General features: G+C 42.7%; 1 protein-coding gene across 1 annotated transcript in view; it reads left to right on the top strand.

Moving 5' to 3' along the window:
• LOC144734254 (inactive dipeptidyl peptidase 10-like) overlaps positions 1-21,900 on the top strand; it is a gene marked incomplete at its 5' end in the record, with an annotated part of 402,709 nt that overhangs the window by 256,635 nt on the left and 124,174 nt on the right. Inside the window, 2 exons of the mRNA XM_078616418.1 lie at positions 1,561-1,613; positions 9,507-9,588. Of these exons, the coding sequence (XP_078472544.1) occupies positions 1,561-1,613; positions 9,507-9,588 (135 nt within the window). The remainder of the gene's footprint in view (positions 1-1,560; positions 1,614-9,506; positions 9,589-21,900) is intronic.

Genomic DNA, 21,900 nt, shown 5'->3' with positions numbered 1-21,900 from the left:
CTTGGAGCCTTTGTCTTAGAGTGGCAACAGAACAAAAGCCGTTAACTTCGCTAAAAAGTTGTCTCTGGTGCAAAATGTGATTATGGTACGTACCTATGAAGCTTTAGTTTACCATTTTAAAAGGTTAATCCGAACTGCTGTTGTGTTCTTTGGCGAGAACATTTACCATTTATGGAACAAAAAAATATTCATATGATTCTATAGGTCTTTCGATAAAGCCACATAGATTGAAAACAATTAAAAATATCACGAGCTGTATTTTTTCACCTGAAGATGATTGCTTGTGTTGCGATCGAAACGTCGTGATATTTTGATTATTTTTCTATCTCTGTGGCTTTACCGATAGACCCATAGAATATGGATTCCTGCAGTCACGAAACCTTTAAGTCAATATTTATTCATATTACTGTTATAAAATGTGTGCATGTCTGTCTTGAACACAGTCAACTATGAAAATCGTTTGTTGACCTTACATTTAGAATAGATTTCTGTTTAAATAAAATGTCTTTAAGAGAATACATGGAGGTAACTAACTTAAATTGTTAGAGTATAAACATTATGCACCCCCTGCCAGTGCAATTTCAAGTCAATCAGTAGATTAATGTATCTTTGTCATTAACTGTATCCTGCAATGGGTTACTTGCTTGTGTGTCCCGAGACTTTTAGCTTGTGTAACATCTGGAATAATGTATATGGAGCATAGATTGCATACATAACACCTGTACATATATAATTAAAAACATGTGAAGGCTTCAAATAAAATGTGTATTTTTACTCTTATGTATATTGAATAAATAAACATTGTAAATGCGCACTGCGTGCGCATTAAAGTTGCGTTTCGGAAACGTAACGTTCGTTCGTGGCGATAGAGACTGGTCCGTCATTCTGCTGCGTCAAGTATTCCGTGCAATTACATATTGATGGAAACAGAGACATAAATATAGGAGGAAAGTAAACTGCTTGGTTTAGACGTTTTATGGAAAAGTAATTGGCATACAAGTTATTTCAACTTGTGCAAAGTATGGATGAGATGTCCATGCGGAGTGGGTTTAACAAACTTGTGGCTCGTCTTGGGGGAACGAGTTTGCAACTTTTCTAAGAACAGTGATCGTGTAAATTTCCACAGTGTAAGGATTGTAATTTGATGCCTGGCTCATCAATGTTGTACGAACTTCAATGGAGGCAATTAGCTTTTCATCACGAATAAATGTTGTCTTTTGACTATATACAGTCCAGCCCAAGGGTAATGTTAGCGCCACCACTTGAGAAAATGGCAACAATAATATTGCAACTTCGAACATACTGCAACGTTATAGAAGGTTAGAAATCGTTGGAACATACAACAAATAGCTTAGCTTCTTTACAGCATATTTTAAATATTATAAATTAACTACGGACAGAAGATGAATCTGCAATCACTGATCGTGACATGAAGTAAAGGTGGAGTGACAGTTTCTCAGCTGACGTGAGAAGTGCCTGCTATACATTAAGTTATTTCGTCAGTTCCTTCAGGTGTAACATTCATTTGTAGTAATGATCATGTTTCCATGTGTGTTACAGGTTTATCGGCATTCCTACGTGGCATCGTACTCCATCTACAACATCCACACCAGGTAGAGCACAACACCCACTGTTATTCTAAAGTAGCTGGAACGTATACTCAAGGCCCAAACTGTGTAAGATCCCATGGGTAGGAAGTATTCCTGCCCCATATACCAGCACTGAATGTTCATATTGTAAGACATACTTTGGTCAGTCAAATTTTTTAGGTGAAACCCAAAACACTTCTGCAGGGCTGCAAGTCTTACCACGGATTCTGACACTGGTATGAATGATATAGAAGGACCTTCACTGCAACGTTGCCCTGGGGCCCAAGATTTCACTGATCAGCCCTCATCGCACATGACTTAATCATGCCGTATCAACAGCAGATGATGCTCTGCAACCAGTGAAATTTGACAGAATGAGCACATACTGCGATCCAAAGTCATATCTATACCATGGTCAGCATGCAAATTGATGCACAGATATAAACTAAAAACTATTTAACTGGTTATGAACCAAAGAGAGGTGAATCAATAGTCGTATATGGCAGTGTCATGATAGATAATGCTGTACTGGTGAAAGGTTGACTGAATAAAAAAAATTACGCGATGTCTTGCTCGTGTTTATATTAGACACTTAAGTATATACATAGTAAGGTCGCACTCATTACATATAAAGTGCTTGCCACAAATGAACCAAAATACCTTGCTGATCTCGTCAAGGAACATATACCATCACGTGAACTCTGGTCATCCTCGTAGCGGCTTTTGGCTAGCCATCAAACAAAGATGCTCACTGCATCGCGTGCTTTTCGATGCGCTTCTGCGGCCGTGTGGAACGCTCTACCTTCTGATATGAGGAAGCCGCTGGAGCTATGCACTTTTAAATCTAGATTGAAAACTAATTTCTTTAAAACTTGTGCTTAGTTTGTTGTCCTTTCTCCGCAGTTAAACGTACATATGTAGGGGACTGTACAAGAGAAGGTTCAGGAAGGTCGAGTTGAGATGGTTGAAAACAGGTGGCTGGAAGGCACTTTAAGCACACGTGTTATAATTAAGTGGGGGGAGGGAGGGGGCAGTGTCCGATAGTGGCGTGGCCGAGCGAGTATATAAGGGGAAGCGAGGCCCCGCGGTCGGAGCACTTGCTCGGGGACTATTCGACGACCAGAGGTGGACGACATCGGGATCAACTGTTCGAGATCGACAAAGTGGAAACCATCAGAGTTGATCGTTCAAGACTCAACTTAGTGGAAACCATCGGGGCTGAAGATAGCCATATCAATTACGAGTGTGGCAGTCGTTACACTCAGACTATATAGACGTTCGGAGAATTTAAGCTCAGCTCCCCTGAAAAAGTAGCCACAGAAGAGTACTGGAAAGTACCAGTGTGTCAATGATTAGTCTCGAATAGAGCTCAAGAGGACTGCTTTTATAGAGGCGTATAAAGGAGTGACAAAGATATGGTCATTACTGTATGTAATATGTTTATGTTCTGGAAAATTATCCTCCGAGCACAGAAAGGTGCTCAATTGTGACTAACAGTTGGGAATTGCATCGTTCAACACATTTTGTGGAATCACGGACATTGCCAAAGTGGATGGTACATTGCGTTACTGCTTTGCACATTCCATTTGGTATAGAGGCACTGTGAATTTTTATTCTGCTATGAAAAATATCATGTTCCAACCTCTACTCATAGCCAGGCATCAAGGTAGCCAGTTATGCATCTCCTGTCAATAAATTGAATACTGCGATTATGGGATGTCATCTGTCGATTGGCGTATAGAGAAACGTTTCCTCTGCAATATTAATGTGGAATTTCCCGCCATTGCATCGAGGCCACCAATGGGAAGATGAGCACACCCCGTGCTCTTTGAGCACTGAGACAGATTGATCTAAGGACTAGTATATCTCTTCATGGTATCTGATGATATGAATATACAGAAATTGCACTTCTAATCAAAGCTTCAAATTAATTATCTGATGCTGTTCATATGCAACATTTCACACACCATTATTCTAGTATTTTCACTACACTGCCTTGTATATTGTGAATGCCATGCTTTTTTATGCTCAGAAGAGAAATCATGGCATTTCATTTTATATGTGCTTCTCGGACGCACTTTCTTTATTCACAATTTTCACGGTCTCGTCCACACATTCTCCACAGTAGCTTAGCCTAGCCTGTAAACAACACTAGCCATCTAACACCGACGGCGCTGACTGAGATAGCCAACTACTAACCTTCGTAGCGCAACGATGACAATGAGACGACAGCAACAATGAGATGAGTCCATTCCCAGATATGGCAGCCGCAAGCTCCCGCTCTCGGCTCCTTTTGTCCTCCCAGCATGGCCTGGCTCCAACCTGACCCTGCCTCCATTCTTGAACCTGCTAGCAGGTTCCAGGGCCTCCAGACGGGGTCCTCCGTGACCCTTACCCTAGTTCCTCCCCTCTGCCTACACACCGTGCACACCCTTGCTGGCGTGTGAACTATCTGTCCACCACAGTTGCCGCTGCTGTCCACCAGCCGGCGCTATTACACTACATCAGCCCCCTTGTTTAAAAAAAACAGCTGTTCCACCCGAGCAAGTCGGCATGCGCGCAGGCACACCACACAATTGCGGCGCCCCCCACGAACCTTAAACACAACAGCCGTGACACTCGGCGCACGGCACAGGCAAAAAATAACCCCATCAAAAACAACGACAACCAACACAACACGCAGCACCACACAACCCCCTCTCAGCTCCCATTACCCTTTACATGCCATTTTTCCCCAATTAGACAGTACAAGGGAGAGTCTGCTTCACCGGACAATGCTCACGTGAGTCTATGACGCTGGTCCCCCGCCTTGGGCAGGATCTTGTACTTCTTGGGGCTCTGAGGAACACAAAAAAACCACCTAAAAGGCATAGCCCCTCCCTGGATTCAATAGCACTTGACCGGGCTCCAGCCTCCGATACCTCGCACACGGTGACCTCAGACTATTTTCCGGCATCAGAGTTTCAGATCCTGTGGGGCTTGAGGAGCAGAAGCGCACAGGGTGGAGGCTGTCGCTGGCACTATCGATGTCGGATTAACACCCCGGAATTCAATTGCGATGTGGCCTGGCCGACCACACCTAAAGCAGGTGGCCATGGGACTCCAGGGCAGAAGGGGCTGTCCTTCTCGCCAACTCCAAGCCATCGGCCTTCTGTAGTGGCCCTTCCCGCACAGCCCATAGCCGTACACCGCAGCCACCATCTTGACTTCCCGGCACGTGGGCCCCTGCACCTCAGCATCTCCCGTCCAAGCTGCCACCTTGGCCCATTTCTGCAAGTTTTCTTTGGCCTGAATCGACCAGGCCACCTTCAAGGATGTCAATTCATCATTCTCCGTGATCGTCAGGATGACCCCCAACTCCTGCGCCAATGACAGCAACCATTCCACAGCTAAGGAGTCGAGCGCCGTCCGGTCAATTTAGGGCCGACGATACGACAGCAACGACGAGACGGGTCCATTCCCAGAACTGGCAGTTCAAGCTACTGCTCTCAGCTCCTTTTATGCTCCCAGCATAGCCTGGCTCCACCCTGACCGCGCCTCCCTTCTCAAACCCTCTAGCAGGTTCCAAGGGCCTCTAGACGGAGTCCTCCGTGACCCTTAACCTAGTTCCTCCCCTCTGCCCACACACCCTGCACACCCTCACCAGCGTGTATACTATCTGTCCACCACAGTTACCGCTGCTGTCCACCAGTCGGCGCTATTACACTACATATGTATCAAAAACTGTAAACAGAAGCAAAATTATTTATAGAAAAAGAGTGAATATAAGCATTTTCATAGAAGACATTTTGAGAGAATTTGTGCTGAAGGAGTCTCTGACTGGCAGCAATATTGTCCGGAGGGACTAAGCATACTTCACAATAGGTCCTTTCTACAGCACTGTCATGCTGTGAGCTTTGCTGGAGGAATAAATAAAGTTATTTCCTGTTTAAATGAGCAATGAGGTGGCACTCATTTCCTGTTTACAGACCTTGAACTGGTGGTGGACATTCCATATTTCTCTTGCAAAGGTCAATTTATCCATAGGACAGCCACTGTTGATTGCCCTACATAGTACTTGCTGCATTGACGCCAGAGGGATGATGGGCTGAGTGGTTTGGTTGTGTGGTTTAGCAGTGTTACCAGTGTTTTACGATTGTATGAGATTGGGTTGTGCTCTTTATGGGTGGGGTGCATGGATGCTTTGCTTTGGTGTGATGGTGTACTTTGACAGTATTTTCTGGAGGAGTTTAGTGATGTGGTTGTCTTTCGCTGCATTATGGTGCTTTATCATTTTAGGTTGATAGAGTGTATAGAGTGGTTTAAAAGTATTGTGTTGGGGTTGTTTGGTGTTGTTTTTGGATTGTGTAACTGGTTTTTGTGGTTCGTATGGGTGTGTAGTAGGTTCAAGGAGACTTGGACGACGTAGTCGGAGGCACACTTATGTATTGACCACAGTTGTATATTACAGGCCGAGATATACAACACTTGAAGGGGTATCGGCCCCTTCACCCGTCTAACAGGGAGATCCCACAATCTCTGTCCCGGCTAGCCTACTCCGAGGTCCTCCACTACAGGGCTAGGGGAGGCTAGCTGACCCAGCTCTGGTTAAGCTGGGATTACGGCACCCTGAGTCCCCAGACCGGCTCTTAGAAGAACATCGGCTCTGGGCTCTCGGGGTCACGCCACTGGCTTGCCCTGGTCGGTCCTGAGAAGGACGGGGCCTATCTAGCCGGTCTTCTTTCTTCGCTGGTTTAAGCTAAACACTGAACCCCGAGCCCTCCGGCTCACCGCCTTATATAGCAACTCCCCCACCGCGGAGTGGGGCCGTGGGGGATCCCAGCGCCGTATTAGCCCCCCAGGCTAAACGGTGCGGACGTGGATGTAAGCATCTCTTCGCGTGCGGGCATAACCACACCCGGTGTGTTTGTTTGCCCTCCCGTAACACCTCTACAGGTGTAACGATTCAAGCATTGAATTGTCTAATTCATGTTGTATGTAATTTCATGCAACCCCTTCAGCTGCTAAAGGCCGCTATATCCACCACAATGTTTAACAACAACAAAAATCGACCAAGAATTGTGGAAATTAATTGGATCACGAGGGGGTGATTTCTCACACCCCAAGTGTGTTGTTGATTTAGGCAGTGGCGGAGCCAGTGGGGGGAGGGGGGGTGGGATGGCACGTATCCCCCTAATCCCTAATTTCGATCAGATCATTGGGGTTTATTCATAATCAATCGGCATTTTGCGACCTCCACTGCCACTGTGTAGCATATTATTACGTGCCAGGGACTCTATGAGATGATAGGACAACAGTCTGTGTCCGTAATTGGCAATAAGTAATGGCAAAGCAGTTATAAGTGACTCACAGAATTGTGCGCAGTTGCGTATACAGTACACGACTTCCCTGAAGGCATACCTTCAGCGAGCGCGATGCCGATCACATACGGTTCGAATTCGACCCTCGATCGATGGCTGCAGAAGCGCCCGGCGAGTCGTTCGCCAGATCGTCCTCCAGCTCAGCGTCACCGATCGCGATCTCCTGACCCTTCGTCTTCAGCGGCGGGAGCTGATGAATCGGAATCAAAAACGCTAGCCAACTCCCCACCTCCAGCGCCATTGCCCGCAGGGGTGCGCATCGTCGATCGGGATCCCGGGGCGAGACCCGACATTTTGACGTATGATCCGAACAGTGTCAATGAGATCTGTCGTTCGTACCTGATGCAGGGCCGGCTCGTTCCACGCCCCCGTTCGTCGGATGGCAGCATGTATCCGTCAATGATGATGGGGCGAAAAAAGCGCCGCCTGCAGCCATCGTGGTTTGAGACGTACGATTGGCTCTAGTACTCATTCCACACCGAATCGATCTACTGCTTCCCATACTTCCTCTTCCCATCCTGCAATCTCTCAGACGCGTTCATCTCGGACGGGTTCTCGCCCTGGAATAAGGTGGGTGGCCGCAATTTCTGCCTTTTCCAACATCAAGGCGGCGTGCAGTCACTCCACAACCAGGCGGTACAGGAGGCCAGAGACATGATGAACACAGAGATGCATATTATCACGGGCAAGCACGGCCTGGAGAAGCAGACGGCCCAGGCGATCGCCGAAAATCGGAGTCGGTTGGAGGGATCAGTCGATGCGATTCGATTTCTGATGAAGCAGGGACTGACCTGCCATGGCCACAATGAGTCGGAAGAGTTTCTCAACCGCAGCAACTTCCTCGAGCTGCTTCAGTTCCTGTGCAAACGGGATGTCCAGCTGGCCTGCATCATGCTCTACAACGCCCCGCAGAATTCCATCATGACTAGTCCCAACATCCAGAAGGACAGTATCTATGCCCACGCCCAGATCTTCTGAAAGCTCCTCGATGATGAACAAGCCGACGCCTTCTACTGCATCATAGCGGACGAGACGCACGATGCGAGCAAGAAGGAGCAACTGACCATCGTTAACTGCTTCATTGAGATCAAGACTGGCATGCTGCGCGAGCGTCTCGTCGACCTGAAGCATGTCACCGACACATGTGCCCCCACGCTCCGCGATTCCATTGTCGACATGCAGACCAATCGTGGTCGCCTGATCGCCAACTTCCGCGGCAAGTCGGAGCAGCAGATAGAGGCGACGCGCCTGCTCGATGGCATGTGCATGCTCAAGTTTGCGTTCATCTTGCACCTAATGAAGAAGATGCTGCTTATCACGCATGAACTGTTGCAGGCGCTGCAAACCAAGGACCAGGATATCGTCAATGCATTGCGGTTGGTCGATTGGCGTCGTCGAAGCACTGACAGAGATGCGCGTTACCGGCTATGACGACCTGCTCCACAAGGTGCAGCAGTTCTGTGACACCCACAAGATTGAGGTGCCCAATATGACCGCCAACTTCGTCCGACCTGGCCGGCCTCATCGCGATGGGCACATGAACACCAATGATCATGTTTTCCGTGTCGACCTGTTCTACACAGCGATCGACATGATGCTGGCCGAGTTCGCCTACAGATTCGGCACCGAGGCGATGGAGATGCTCTGGCTAGCAGCATGTATCTCTCCACACAAGCAGTTTGCCTCGTTCAATGTCGACAAGCTCGTGGAGCTGGTCCGCAAGTTCTACATGATCGACTTTCCTGACGTCAACCTAATGCTTCTCGATCAGCAGCTGGTCCACTTCAGCAGGGAGATAGAGAAGAACGAGCTATTGGAGAATGTGGACACACTCCCTGAACTATCGGTCATGCTGGTGCAGACCGGCCGGGCCACGGCCGGCTACCACCTTGTATACCGATTGCTGTGGCTGATACTGACTTTGTCGGTGGCGACAGCCACGGCCGAGTGCGTCTTCAGCGTCCTGAAAATCATCAAGACGCATTTGCGCACCGCAATGGGCTCCGACTACTTCAATGACGCCATCCTGCTGTATGTCGAGAAGGAGACTGCTGCGATGGTGATGAACAATCAAATAATGTCATACTTCCAGGCCATGCGTCATCGCCACACACGCGTCGAATAAAAAGCAAGGGACAAGTTCTTACTTACTAACAACTCAACTCCTCTGTCATTTTTCATTGCTGGAGGGGTTGCCCCCCCTACCTGAAAGTCCTGGCTCCGCCTCTGCATTAAGGGTGGTTTAGCAGTGTTGTGTGGCATGACATTTGATGTTTTTTACGAAGGGCTGCTATCACGATATTTCGTAGTGGGTTTGTTTTGTTGTGTTGTTTTCTGGTGATGGGGTGGTTTGATGATAATTTGTAGTTGAGCCGGTTGAGTTTTGTGGCAAGGCCAGTTGTCTTTTGTGGTGGTCTGCTTTGGTGATAATTTGTGGTGGGCTAAAATTCCGATTATATTTTGTGGTGGTTCACTTTGATGATGCGTTGTGGTGAGCATGGCTGACTGATGCATTGCTGAGTGAGCTGATGGCGTGTCTGGCGGCGTTCATCCTCAGGGAGGTGAGCGAGCTGAATCCCCCGGAGGTGGAAGACTCGGTGCTGCAGCACGCCGCCTGGGGAGTGCATGGCCAGCAGCTGGTGAGCAGCACAGTGTGACCGCCGCACTCGCTCTCAAAGCGCTCATCTGCACGTGTGGTATAACTACCTTGCCCGGTATACAGGAGGTCGTGGGTTCGATCCAGACCCTGAGGCTTTGCTGTATATTTGGAGTTTGCATGTTCTTCCTGTGGTCGTGTGGATTTTTCTCCAGATCCTCCGGTTTTTCTCTCCACATTTAGAAACATGCGTTTAGAATATTTGACTACTATAAATTTACAAATGATGAGCCACTTTGTTGAGCTATCATTTGTGGTCAGGCGCTTCGAAAAAAAGAGCTACAAAGCTCAGTGGACCATACCTGGTACAATTTTATATTTGTTTATATATATAGGTGTTACACAACAATTATTTCTTCATCATGGACTTATTACCCTTTTTCACTTAAAATTTGCTTGATCTCACACTCGCATTAAATAATCTGATGTTCAGCTCGTGTGTGTGTGTTCTCCCGCCACCAGAACACATTCATGTACAGACTTGCAAAGTTTTTTTCCAACCACGTATTTTCCAATCATTTAAAATCGGGTACACATCTGTAGTCCAGCGAGCTGGAATCAGGGTTGGTGGCTCATGCAAAGTTGGAGTCACCATACCCATGATATGTCCGCTTGCTTTAAAGGTCTTGCCTGTAGAAGACCGTATAGCACACCAGTTACTGGATGCATATTGTTTTCCCCTTGTATATGTGGGCTTTCTCCTGGTACTCCTGTACGCTCCTGCATACAATAATACTCCACCAGATCAAACATTTCAAGAGGACGCTCCTGTAAACATGTCAGGAGACTCTATTCTTGTATTCACCAACACGACCTTTAAGTTTCAGTAAAAAAAATCACCAAGTTAATCTCCGTGTCTAAGGTGACCTACTATTGCAAGACCTTGACAATCTATAAAACCGATATGGAAAACATATGCTTGGAGATCATACTGTACACCATGCAGCATTGCAGTCATTAATATAATTTTCACTCTAGATTACTGGATGACATGCATGGGCCTCCATACATGGCCACACAATGATACAATCGTTAACATACATCATACAATCACACGTTTAAAATTGGATATGTGGTATTATTAAACTCGGCCTCTTAAGAATAATAATACAGAACAAATAGCATTTTGGTAATTGTTTTTTTACCATTTTATCTGGCAACAAAACGGACACCTTGAAATTGATTGGTAACCAATCAACTTCAAGGACAGTGCATACATTATCAGAGTTATGTTTTTTGTTTGCATTCCGACTGCAGGTATTGTGGTCAATGCAAACATGACTCCTTGTAAAAAAAAGGTGTCCGTTTTGTTGCCAGATATAAGGGTAAAAAACCAATTATCATATTTTGCTACTGGCAAATGAGGTTCCAATGGTGTAAATAGCATTTTGTTCCACTTTCTGCTCTGTCCTGTTGTGATTTTATCTTCTTGTTCGATTTCAACAACAATCATCAAATTGTCATTATGTCATGCCCTTGTTCTTTACTTAGTTATTTCCTGGTTTGTTTTGCTTTGTTCATTGAAATATTATTTAATTTCAAATAAAAATAATATTCAACCTCCACAATGTAATTTACAAGGACTATGTTTTGAGGAATCAGAAATGCAGTCACTTAAATTTTCTTATTCTGATTTACTTTCTATTCACAAGGAGACTTTGTTGATGCTGAAAATGTGTATTTGGGGACATGCTAATAAAGTATAATTTAAGATAAAATCTGTACTCTAAAGTTTAACCCTGACTGTGATATATATGGGAAGATTATCAGGGCTTTAAGTTTGAGACCTAAGTTCTAATCCCAGTCAGGGCTGAGTCAGCATGATCATAGGTCAGTAAAATGTGTACCATCTTCTTCTTGGTTCTTTCGGTAAAGTCACGTAGAAGGGAAGTAATAAAATAATAAAAAAAATAAAAAATAATAAAATAATTCTCACGACGTTTCGGCCACAACGCAAGTAGCCGTTCTCAGGTGAAAAACCAGGTCTGTTGAGGCGACAGCGTCTGAATGAAACAGCACCATGCTTGGAGGACGGCTGCTTGCGTTGTGGCCGAAACGTCTTGAGAATTATTTTATTATGTTTTATTTTTATTTTTTAATTATTTTATTACTTCCCTTCTACGTGACTTTACCGAAAGAACCAAGAAGATGAATCCCTGCAGTCACGAAAGCTTTAAATCGAAATGTGTACCATCTGTTGAGAAGGAAACAGCTGCTATATACATATCTCATTAGGAGATATTTGCTCCTTCCATGAGAATGAGGAATTGTATCATAGGCGCAGGTCCGCCAATTAATGTAAGCACTGCTTATTGATATGTATCACCATTTGCTATTTAATCTCACCATTTCTACTTGGCACTTTTTCTAATCTATAGTGGATCTTATAACACGAATGGATAACCAATACAATGAATTAAAATTAATATTATCCTAAAGTTGTTTTGGGATGCTTAAGAAATGTTTAACTGTTTATTGAAGGATGACCTTCGTTTGAAAGATAAACTTCGGTTATTTTCATCACATTCTTGAAAATATTTCGTTCTCAGCAACTGCTATTTGACCTGGTTTGTGTAAATAAATCGAGCAGTTCTTTGCATTACTTGTTTCAACCTTTACCTCTGCAACAAATTAATCCTATTGTCAACCGTTAATAAATACTCACTTCTGACCCAGTATTTTATCACAAACAGTGCGTACATTCAAATTACATAGTCTGTTTTCATCTTCATACCCCCTTTTAAGCCAGTGCTTTAAATATAACGTTGTTACTTTCCTATAAATATTCCTACATATTTGAATCATAATGTTTCCCAGCTTCCTATTTGCTCTGAATAAATCTGTTCTTGTGTCTGATTCAAATTTTGACCCACTGTGCTGTCAATAATTGATTTGAATAAACTATCCACATTGCCATTGTAAACCACAGCGTAGTAAACTTACGCCGCAACGTGCATTACATCAGGTTTAATAAATGTCATGAACTAGATTCCTGGATTCGGGGGCAGAGTGGCTTTCATTCGCACTTTATGTGACAAAGCCACCGTGAACCACGGAAAAGTGAGCAGTGGCTCATGTTACAGCACGGTGGCTGTAACATGAGTCTCATTCAGTTAATTAGACCACTTACGGCCAAAAGCTTTAAGATGTTCTATAGTAAAAATAAATATGTAACTCAATATTTATGTTTTTTTGTTGTTGCCATTTTGGTGATCATGTTATTGCTATTGTTATTTCTCTGTTATTGTGGTATGCTTTCTTATTATCACGTGCTAAATAAATATTATTTTTGGTATTATACTGTTATGTGTGTGTCTGTGTGCAAGCTTCTAATGCCACAAATATGACAGAATACAAATACATTTGGTCTTATTGAATGGCCATCAGAAGGGTAAAATTTTTTTATTTTATCTTAGACTTTCGTGGAATAAATATGTAAGTATACAAATGTGTGGAATTTGCCAACTCAAAAACTGCAAAAAATACGTTTGTGTTCCTTATTATGCAATTTTAAGGCATTTAATTTGAATATTTTTTTGCATTCATGACGGTGCACCGACTGCAAAATGTTAATGCTGTAAGCGGGTTTCAATCAAAAATTAACTTCATCAACCGCAGGATGACATTTTAAATTTGGTAAATAACCAATCACAGTTATTTATAATTGCTTGATAAAAATCCGCAAATGTTACGAAAGAAACTGGGTTATTTCATAAAGGAAATAGATAAAGTGCTTGAGATGGAGTACATTTAACTACACGAAAAAATTAATGCTCTCCAGAAATCACTGAAATGCCCACGAAATAATGATCTAATGTGCCGAGAAAAAGCATGTTAACCCCTTAGGGTTTTCACATATTTTAGATATATCAAACCTATTGTTATTATAATCTTAATCTAAGTCATAATAATAGATAATGATAGCCGGATTAAACAAATGACGCAAAAACATATATATCCTCAAATTATTATACATTCAATAACCATGTCTGAAAAAGTATGTGAACCTTTAGATCCAGCAACAATGAGTGCAACTAAGCCCTTCCTGGAACCGTTGGAATTTTGGCCCAATTATCCTTACAGAACTCGTTCAACTCAGTGACATTTAAGGGTTGCTTGCATGGACAGCTCGCTCCAGGTCCTGCAACAACATTTCTCTGGTGTTTAAGTTCGGACTTTGACATTGTTTTTTAGATCTGCTTGTATGTTTAGGATCATTGTCTTGCTGTAAAACCCACTTTCAGTGCAGCTTCAGGTCACAGATCGATGGCCTGACATTCTCTAGAAAATTCTGATACAATGCAGAATTCATGGTTGTGTCGATGGAAAGCCGTCCACGAACTGAGGCAGCAAAGCAGCCCCAAACCATTACATTCCCACTACCATGCTTGACGGTTGAGATGAGATTTTTCTGTTCGAAAACAGTGTTTGGTTTTCGCCAAACATAACGTTTCTCATTGAGACTCATCTGTCCAGAGAACATTGTTACAGAAGTCTTGTGGATCATCTATGTGCTCTTTGGCGAACTTCAAACGGGCAGCAATGTATTTTTTGTAGAGCAGTGGTTTTCTCTTTGCTATACTTCCATGAAAACCATTCTTGTTCAGTATTTTTCTGATAGTTGAGTCATGCTGAGAGTGGCCTGCAGATCCTTAGATGTTTCTCTGGGGTCTTTGTGACTTCTTTGATGATTTTCTGGTTTGTTCTTAGAGAGATTTTAGTAGGACGACCGCTCCTGGGTCGAGTGACTGTGGTCTTGAACTTTCTCCATTTGTAGACTATCTGTCTAACAGTGAAACTCCAAATCCTTACAAATGGTTCTGTAACTCTTTCCGGACTGATGAGCATCAATACATATTTTTATGAGGTCCCCAGAGATTTATTTTTATTGTGGCATGACTTTTTTCCACACATTTGTATGGTGAAGACCATACTCACAAAGTTTATAATCTTTGTATGGGGTTGGGCCTCCCAAACTCACCCCTCAAGATCTAGTAATTATTTAAACACCTGATTCTAATTATTCCCTTAATTGAGCTAATGAAACCAGGGGTTCACTTACTTATTCACATACCCTGAACTTTAATTACTCATAGTTTGTTTAAATCAGACATTATTTCAAAAGACATAGAATTGGTTAATATAAACCCTATTAGATATTAAGAAAAGACCGGTTTTGATTCAAGAAGGCTCATGGTAAAACTATGGAAATCCATAATTATCATTGGGGTTCACAAACTTTTTCTCGGCACTGTATATATAGGCAATTTGATGCTGTCGTTATAATGTGAATATGTAAGTGACATTTGTGCGATTTTATGACAATTTCCATTAAATATTTCTACGTGGAAATGTTGTGAAAAGTATTTGAATTAAACACGTTAACATTTGGTGGCCTTTCTCCCAATATGGAAATTACTACAACGTAATAGAAAATAGAGATTCCCCACATAAGATATTAAAAAATATATATAAATTATTCTAATATAGGCTATATATCTGTTGACTATGCACAAAACCCTCAGGAGTGCAGGAGTTACTCAGATTAAACATGGTATTTCACTCATCCTCAATGATAGTCCCTCGACCCGTGGTGAAAATTCCACTTTCCAATGGAAGGGGCCATTCTGTCCTGAGGATGACATAGTTTTGATTCACCCGTGAACTGTGGGACTCATTGTATTCACTCCTGAGGGGTGATGGGCTTTGTCAAATCAAAACTGGAATTTAAACTCCTCACGACTGTTAGAAGTGCATAAATTACACAAAATTGATTTCAACCGAGAAGATGGGTATAAGCTGAGCAATCATTAGAAGGACGTTATTAACCAAGCAAAGTCGTACCTTGCTGTGGTGTTTCTATTCTTCCCTGCCGTTTGGCTGTTATCTCCGACTCTCTGAGTTGCATTGCCCTGTTAGGTGCCTCTGCATTAACGGGCTGGGGTCTCATTAACATGGCCACCTCTGCTCCCTTACCCTCTATGGTTCTGGCTGTGTGATGGGCTGTGTGTCTCAATTGGCGCGACCACCATTGCGGTGGTTCTCTTGCGTGGACGCGTTTGCCTCACAGCGCAGTTGGCAGCGCCGCATGACATTAACTTGCTAATACCCCTAATCTCCCTGTGCGCATATACAGGGATGATACTCTTATGCGGCAACGGAAGCTCATTCCATGCTAATCTCTCTCCATAATATCTCCTTCCCTCATCTCCACCATTAACATAACTGACGTGCTTGCGTCCGGGGATGGAATTCCTTTCCAGCTCAGACCTCGCCTGCTTGCCATTCGCCACATAAATAACCTCTTATTGTAACAGCTCTCTCGCTGGTTCAGCGATTCCACTACTAGATTATTTTTTCCGCCTGAGGACGACCCCTTGTGTTGCAATCGAAACGTCGTCATATATTATTTTGTGTTTTATTTTATAATTCTACTTACGTGACTTTACCGAAAGAACCAAAGAGTATAAAAATTGATTGTCACAAAATGTACACATCTTTCGCATGTTTGTATTTAGTAGTACACAAAGGTATGTAGCCTTTATATGTTGTGGTATGTCAAACATTTTCACAAGCACTTAGGGTTTTAAAAAAAGGTCAGCTAACAAATTTCTACTCCTATAATCCTCAGCCTGTCATCCTGGTTCCATTGATATCACAATAGTCAATACCATTTAGGTAGTTTATTTTTTTAATAGACGCTTGTATAGACGTGCAGAGAAACAAATAAATATCATATGCACCGATATAGATGATGATACGGAAACATATTTAACAATGTCGCAGGCAATATAATTTGGTAACAATATTTTTGAAATACATTTTTCTTTGGCTTCCAGAACAAAATTTTTACTTATCTAAGACATCCATTATTGACTGTGACCATGATGTTGTACATTGTTTAAAAACATTCGTTTTCATAGCTTTGCTTTTCTTAACACCTTAAGTACTCTTCTTGGTTCTTTCGGTAAAGTCACGTAGAAGGGAAGTAATAAAATAATAAAAATAAAACATAATAAAATAATTCTCACGACGTTTCGGCCACAACGCAAGCAGCCGTCCTCAGGTGAAACCAGGTCTGTCGAGGCGACAGCGTCTGAATGAAACAGCACACGTGCTTGGAGCATATATATAACCTGGGTTGCTACCCCTATCCCCTCCCTTGGATGCTGCTAATCCTGCATAATGCACGGACATAAGTAGTACTAATCACATACCTGCATTTCCCATAAATATGCTAAATTCCTCTTGATATGCAAATTTTTTTGTCAAGGCGCCCTTTCCCCCCCCTTCCAACCCAGCTTATATATATGCTCCAAGCACGTGTGCTGTTTCATTCAGACGCTGTCGCCTCGACAGACCTGATTTCACCTGAGGACGGCTGCTTGCGTTGTGGCCGAAACGTCGTGAGAATTATTTTATTATGTTTTATTTTTATTATTTTATTACTTCCCTTTTACGTGACTTTACCGAAAGAACCATGAAGATGAATCCCTGCAGTCAGGAAAGCTTTAAATCGAACCTTAAGTACTCTCCCATATAAGTAAACCCACTCTGGAAGACCACTCACTCACACTTGCTCATTATCTCTTGCTAATTCCTGTGGTAAATGTGATGCATCGGCAGAAGCCAGACATGCAGGGCATCAATTCGGCATCAAAAACAATGACACAGGTTTTGATGGCCTATAATTAATTTATTGCATGCGTAATTTATGCAGCAATTTCTCATCTGTCACAGCAAACCCCTTTGTTGTCAATGCTCTATAAAGTGCCAACAACCACAATTCAGCACCCTTGCAGAACGCGACGTGATATTCATTGCATCAATTCGTGTGCAATTTGTAAGGCCGCGGTGACACAGACTTATTTCATTTAAAAGTTATAATCCCTTGTTCATCACGACGTCCTTTTTACTTCTATGTCTCAATAGAATTACGAAAATCGCGTGACGTGAGGGTTTTGCCTTTGTAGTGAGGGTTGTAAGTTGACGCTGAGGAGGGGGGAGGAGGCACCTCGCCCCCCCCATGTGGAGTGACGTAACCCGCTAATTAATATTAATGGTGGGGGTGTCCATTTGGAAGATGTCACCTCTTCATGATTATTAATGTAGGGGGCTGTTCGATGTGGAGTGACGTCATCTGCGCATGATTATTAATTATTAATGAGGGGGGGGGGGGAGTGCTACATGTGGAGTGAGATTCACCCGCTCATGATTATTAATGAGGGGGGGGGGGGTCCATGTGGAGGACATTACCTGTTCATGAGTATTAATGAGGGGGGCTGGCCGACGTGGAGTGATGTCACGCGCGGGACACACAAACATTCTTGGCTCATTATAGTAGTAAATCCTGCCTGAAAATAATTCGAACTTTTGTTGTAAATGCCACGCATGCATATTGAGTGGATGGATTAGGAAAAAAAGTTACTTGATAGGTAATCAGCTTTGCTTCAGACATGTCATGATTGAGGGGGCTATTTAGAATGAATAACAGCCTAAGTTATCGGTATCTGTAATCACGTACATTTTAATCCTAAATTAATACCTTTTCAGCTGATGTTATAATAAATATGGTAATATTCAGTGATTTGCATAATACAATACAAAGTTTGGAGAGGCTTCATTATACATTTATTTTTAAGGAGGATCTGTGCTGATATTGTGGGACTTGTGCAGTGCAGTACCTGGAATGTAAATACTAAAATTAGAATGTTCTAATTGCTTTTGGGATTTAATGTACACTGACTCACCGTGAAAAAAATTGTTAATTTTCCGCAATGTAATTTGTCAACGAAGTACGGTGCAATTAATTCAACTTCATTCCTGCCCACAATATCTAATTGTTTTGATACTCAAAGTACATAGCAAACAATGCGTTTCCTTCACATATCCGTCTCTCGATGTAAACAATAAAAGTACCTTCACACAACCTATCAACCCCATGGCCTTTTGGGAGTGTATCAATCCAGAAACATTATTGATTCAATAAAAGCAAACCCTGGACCGATTTCAACACATGATGTCCCATCAGCTGTGAGGCCCCGCTTAGCTCAGTTCTGGCAAACCATCAGGGGATGATGGGTCTTCCCTCGCTTGACTAAAACCGTATGGTACATAACACAACATAAATCGTATGCTCATATCACTTTGCTATCATTAGAAAACCGCTGTCCTCAAAAGGGAAACATGTGAAAGGCACTGGGAGCCAAGTCTGATGAATGTGGATGACTCAATATTTATTGTCAATGTATCACAGCCAAATACTCTTAAAAGCATGTTTCTAAATGTGGAAGGAAAACCCGGAGGACTTGGAGAAAAATCCAACACAACCACGGGGAGAGAGACATGTAAAACTCCAAATATACAGGCATCAGGGTTGGGATCGAACCTATGACCTCCTGTATACCAAGTGAGGTAGTTACCATCTCACCACCACGGCGCCCATTAGCAGGCCTACAGCACAATGCCATAAACAACCCAATCAATTTCTAGATTTGAAGCTTTCGTGACTGCAAGGATTCATATTCGTACGTGACTTTACCGAAAAACCTCTGCCACTGGTTGAATAATCGAATCATCCATTGGTACTGGTCAAATAATCAAGGAGTCAATTTGATCGATTTGAACTCATGACCAAATGATCCCACTTGTTTTCCACCGTTAATTCGACAATAGATCCATCACCTCAACATGTTGCGATGTGCTCGCTCAAGATATAATCACCGTGGTGCTTTCAGTTAAAAGGTCGAATCTAATGTGGACTAACTATTGCAATAGAACAACCAGAATGCAGCTAAATTTCGATTTAAAGCTTTCGTGACTGCAGAGATTCATCTTCTTGGTTTTTTCGGTAAAGTCACGTAGAAGGGAAATAATAAAATAATACAAATAAAACATAATAAAATCATTCTCACGACGTTTCGGCCACAACGCAAGCAGCCGTCCTCAGGTGAAGAACAGGTCTGTCAGAAAGCCATTCAGAAGCTGTCTTTCCGACAGACCTGTTCTTCACCTGAGGACGGCTGCTTACGTTGTGGCCGAAACGTCGTGAGAATTATTTTCTTACGTTCTATTTTTATTATTTTATTATTTCCCGTATACGTGACAGACCAACAGAATGCAGCTGTTTAACCAATCCACAAGGAATGTAAGAGCAAGAGGTCAATACTGAGTGGAGGGAGATGAGATGGAGGCCACCTGGGAGTGAAAACACCAACTGGAATAATGGAATGAAGTGTGCAGCCTCTGTACAGATGATGCACAATATTAACTGTTTTGCTCTGTAGGCAGTTTACAAATCCAAGCTATATTGATTTATTTTTCCACAACTGAAGTACTCTGTGTTTATGGGTACAACAGAATACATTGAGAAAAGGCCAAAGACAACCCCACCACTCATTGCAACATCCACTCAATAGTATACAGCAGCGGTCCCCAACCTTTTTGGTACCAGGGACCGGCTTTGTGGAAGACAATTTTTTCACGGACCGGGGGGGGGGTCATCATTGGGTCTTTCCTCCTTTTCAAAGAAGCTCTCCAGCGACGTTTGTTTTTTACTCATTTTGGCTAGGGGTTAGGGCTTGTGTGCTTACCAATACTGTGACTGAGACAAATGCGCAGTGCGAGAAAGAGGCGCAGAAAGAAGTGGTAAATAAAATAACGGGTGGCCATGCGCGGACTAAAATAAGTGTCGGATTCTGACTTCTCATAAGGAGCGCGCAACCGAGATCCCCTCGCATGCTCAGTTTACACAGTAGGGTTCGCGCTCCGATGAGAATCTAATGCCGCCGCTGATCTGACAGGAGGCGGAGCTCAGACTGTAATGCGAGCGATGGGGAGCGGCTGTAAATACAGATGATGAAGCTTCACTCGCTCGCCCACCGCTCACCTCCTGCTGTGCGGCCCGGTTCCTAACAGGCCACGGACCGGTACCGGTACAGAGAATCTTTGGCCAAATGCATTTCGTGAACGTTTTGAGGAAAAGAAAGCAATACGTAAAACATGCGTATTAAGCATGCATATTAATGATTAATGTAGGAAATGTTGAAACCCAGTATGATATTAAACAATTTCATAGGATGAGCAGCAATTGATTGGATATATTTATTACAGTCTTGTCCATAAAACATCTGTGTTGTAAAATGATTTCCAATACATTGCTGACCAGTTTGTGTGCCAACAAATATTTTCTATCTTCGAGACTAATACAACCTACCTTAACTTTGGTACATTTGATTTGGCTCCAATCCCGCCATGTTCACGTTAATTAGTAATGATGGATCATAGTGTGCATGCGCCACTGCAAGCGTTGTATATGTTTAAGCCACTTTCTGTGTCAGTGACTGTGCTTCTAATCCAACGTCGTCGTGTCTGACAGCATTCATTCATTGATTGAATTATTCATGTTTCATTCAATGAGGCATTTTCCCGAGTTCTGCCTGTCTTGATTGTATTCGTGTAGCTCTGGATGGTTACTGCTGACCCGCCCATACTGGACATCTGCAAAAAAAGAGCTTCATAGCTCATCGGATTCCTCCTGCCTAAATATTATTATTCTGATACTTCCTCACTTTTTTATTGACTTCTTTCCAAGTTGTATCAGTGACTTTTTTTGGAAACACTTTAAATGTGCAAGAGTACAGAACATTGTAATTTAGATTTATAACTTGTGTAATGTGTAAATTGCATAATCTGTGTTTACTTTTCACATATCTATATTTCCTATTGCTAATGCTGTTCCTATATATTTCTCGTGGTTTGTGCATGATGTCATGCAGTATGCGTGAAGAAGATTTTATCGATCTCTTGATAATCAGCATTTAACACACTATTTCATACCGATGATATTTAGCCCTATGTTTAAAGAAGTATCTCAACAGATGTTAAATACTGTATATCAGGAGATAATGCTCTAATATATGCATGTTGTCGTGGAGTATCGCTGAAATGTGTATTGGTCTCTTAAGATATAGTATTTAATACTGTTGCCATTTTTATATATATCACAGTTCATAAATTGTTGTTGGAGACTTCCTCTATGCCAACATCCAAAGTGAACTGGCTCAACATCCCAAGCAGGACCACGCATAGGAAAAGTTTCATAAATTTGTGTTGTTAGGTGCATAAATCTTTTTCTTTCGGGCAGAAATTCACATTTCATTTGGAGAGCATACTTCTTTTTTGGTTGGTAACCAAATGTGTGTTGTTTTAACAACTTTTTATACATTCCACATTTTCATATGATGAGTATGCAGTGGATGCTACGCGAACTTTCACAGGCACGTCAGTCATTCTT

The sequence above is a fragment of the Lampetra planeri genome, chromosome 1 (genome assembly GCF_965212315.1).
Source record: "Lampetra planeri chromosome 1, kcLamPlan1.2.h2, whole genome shotgun sequence".
Lineage (NCBI taxonomy): Eukaryota > Metazoa > Chordata > Hyperoartia > Petromyzontiformes > Petromyzontidae > Lampetra > Lampetra planeri.
Note: the sequence above shows the minus strand (reverse complement) of the source record. Positions and strands in the feature narration are given on the sequence as shown.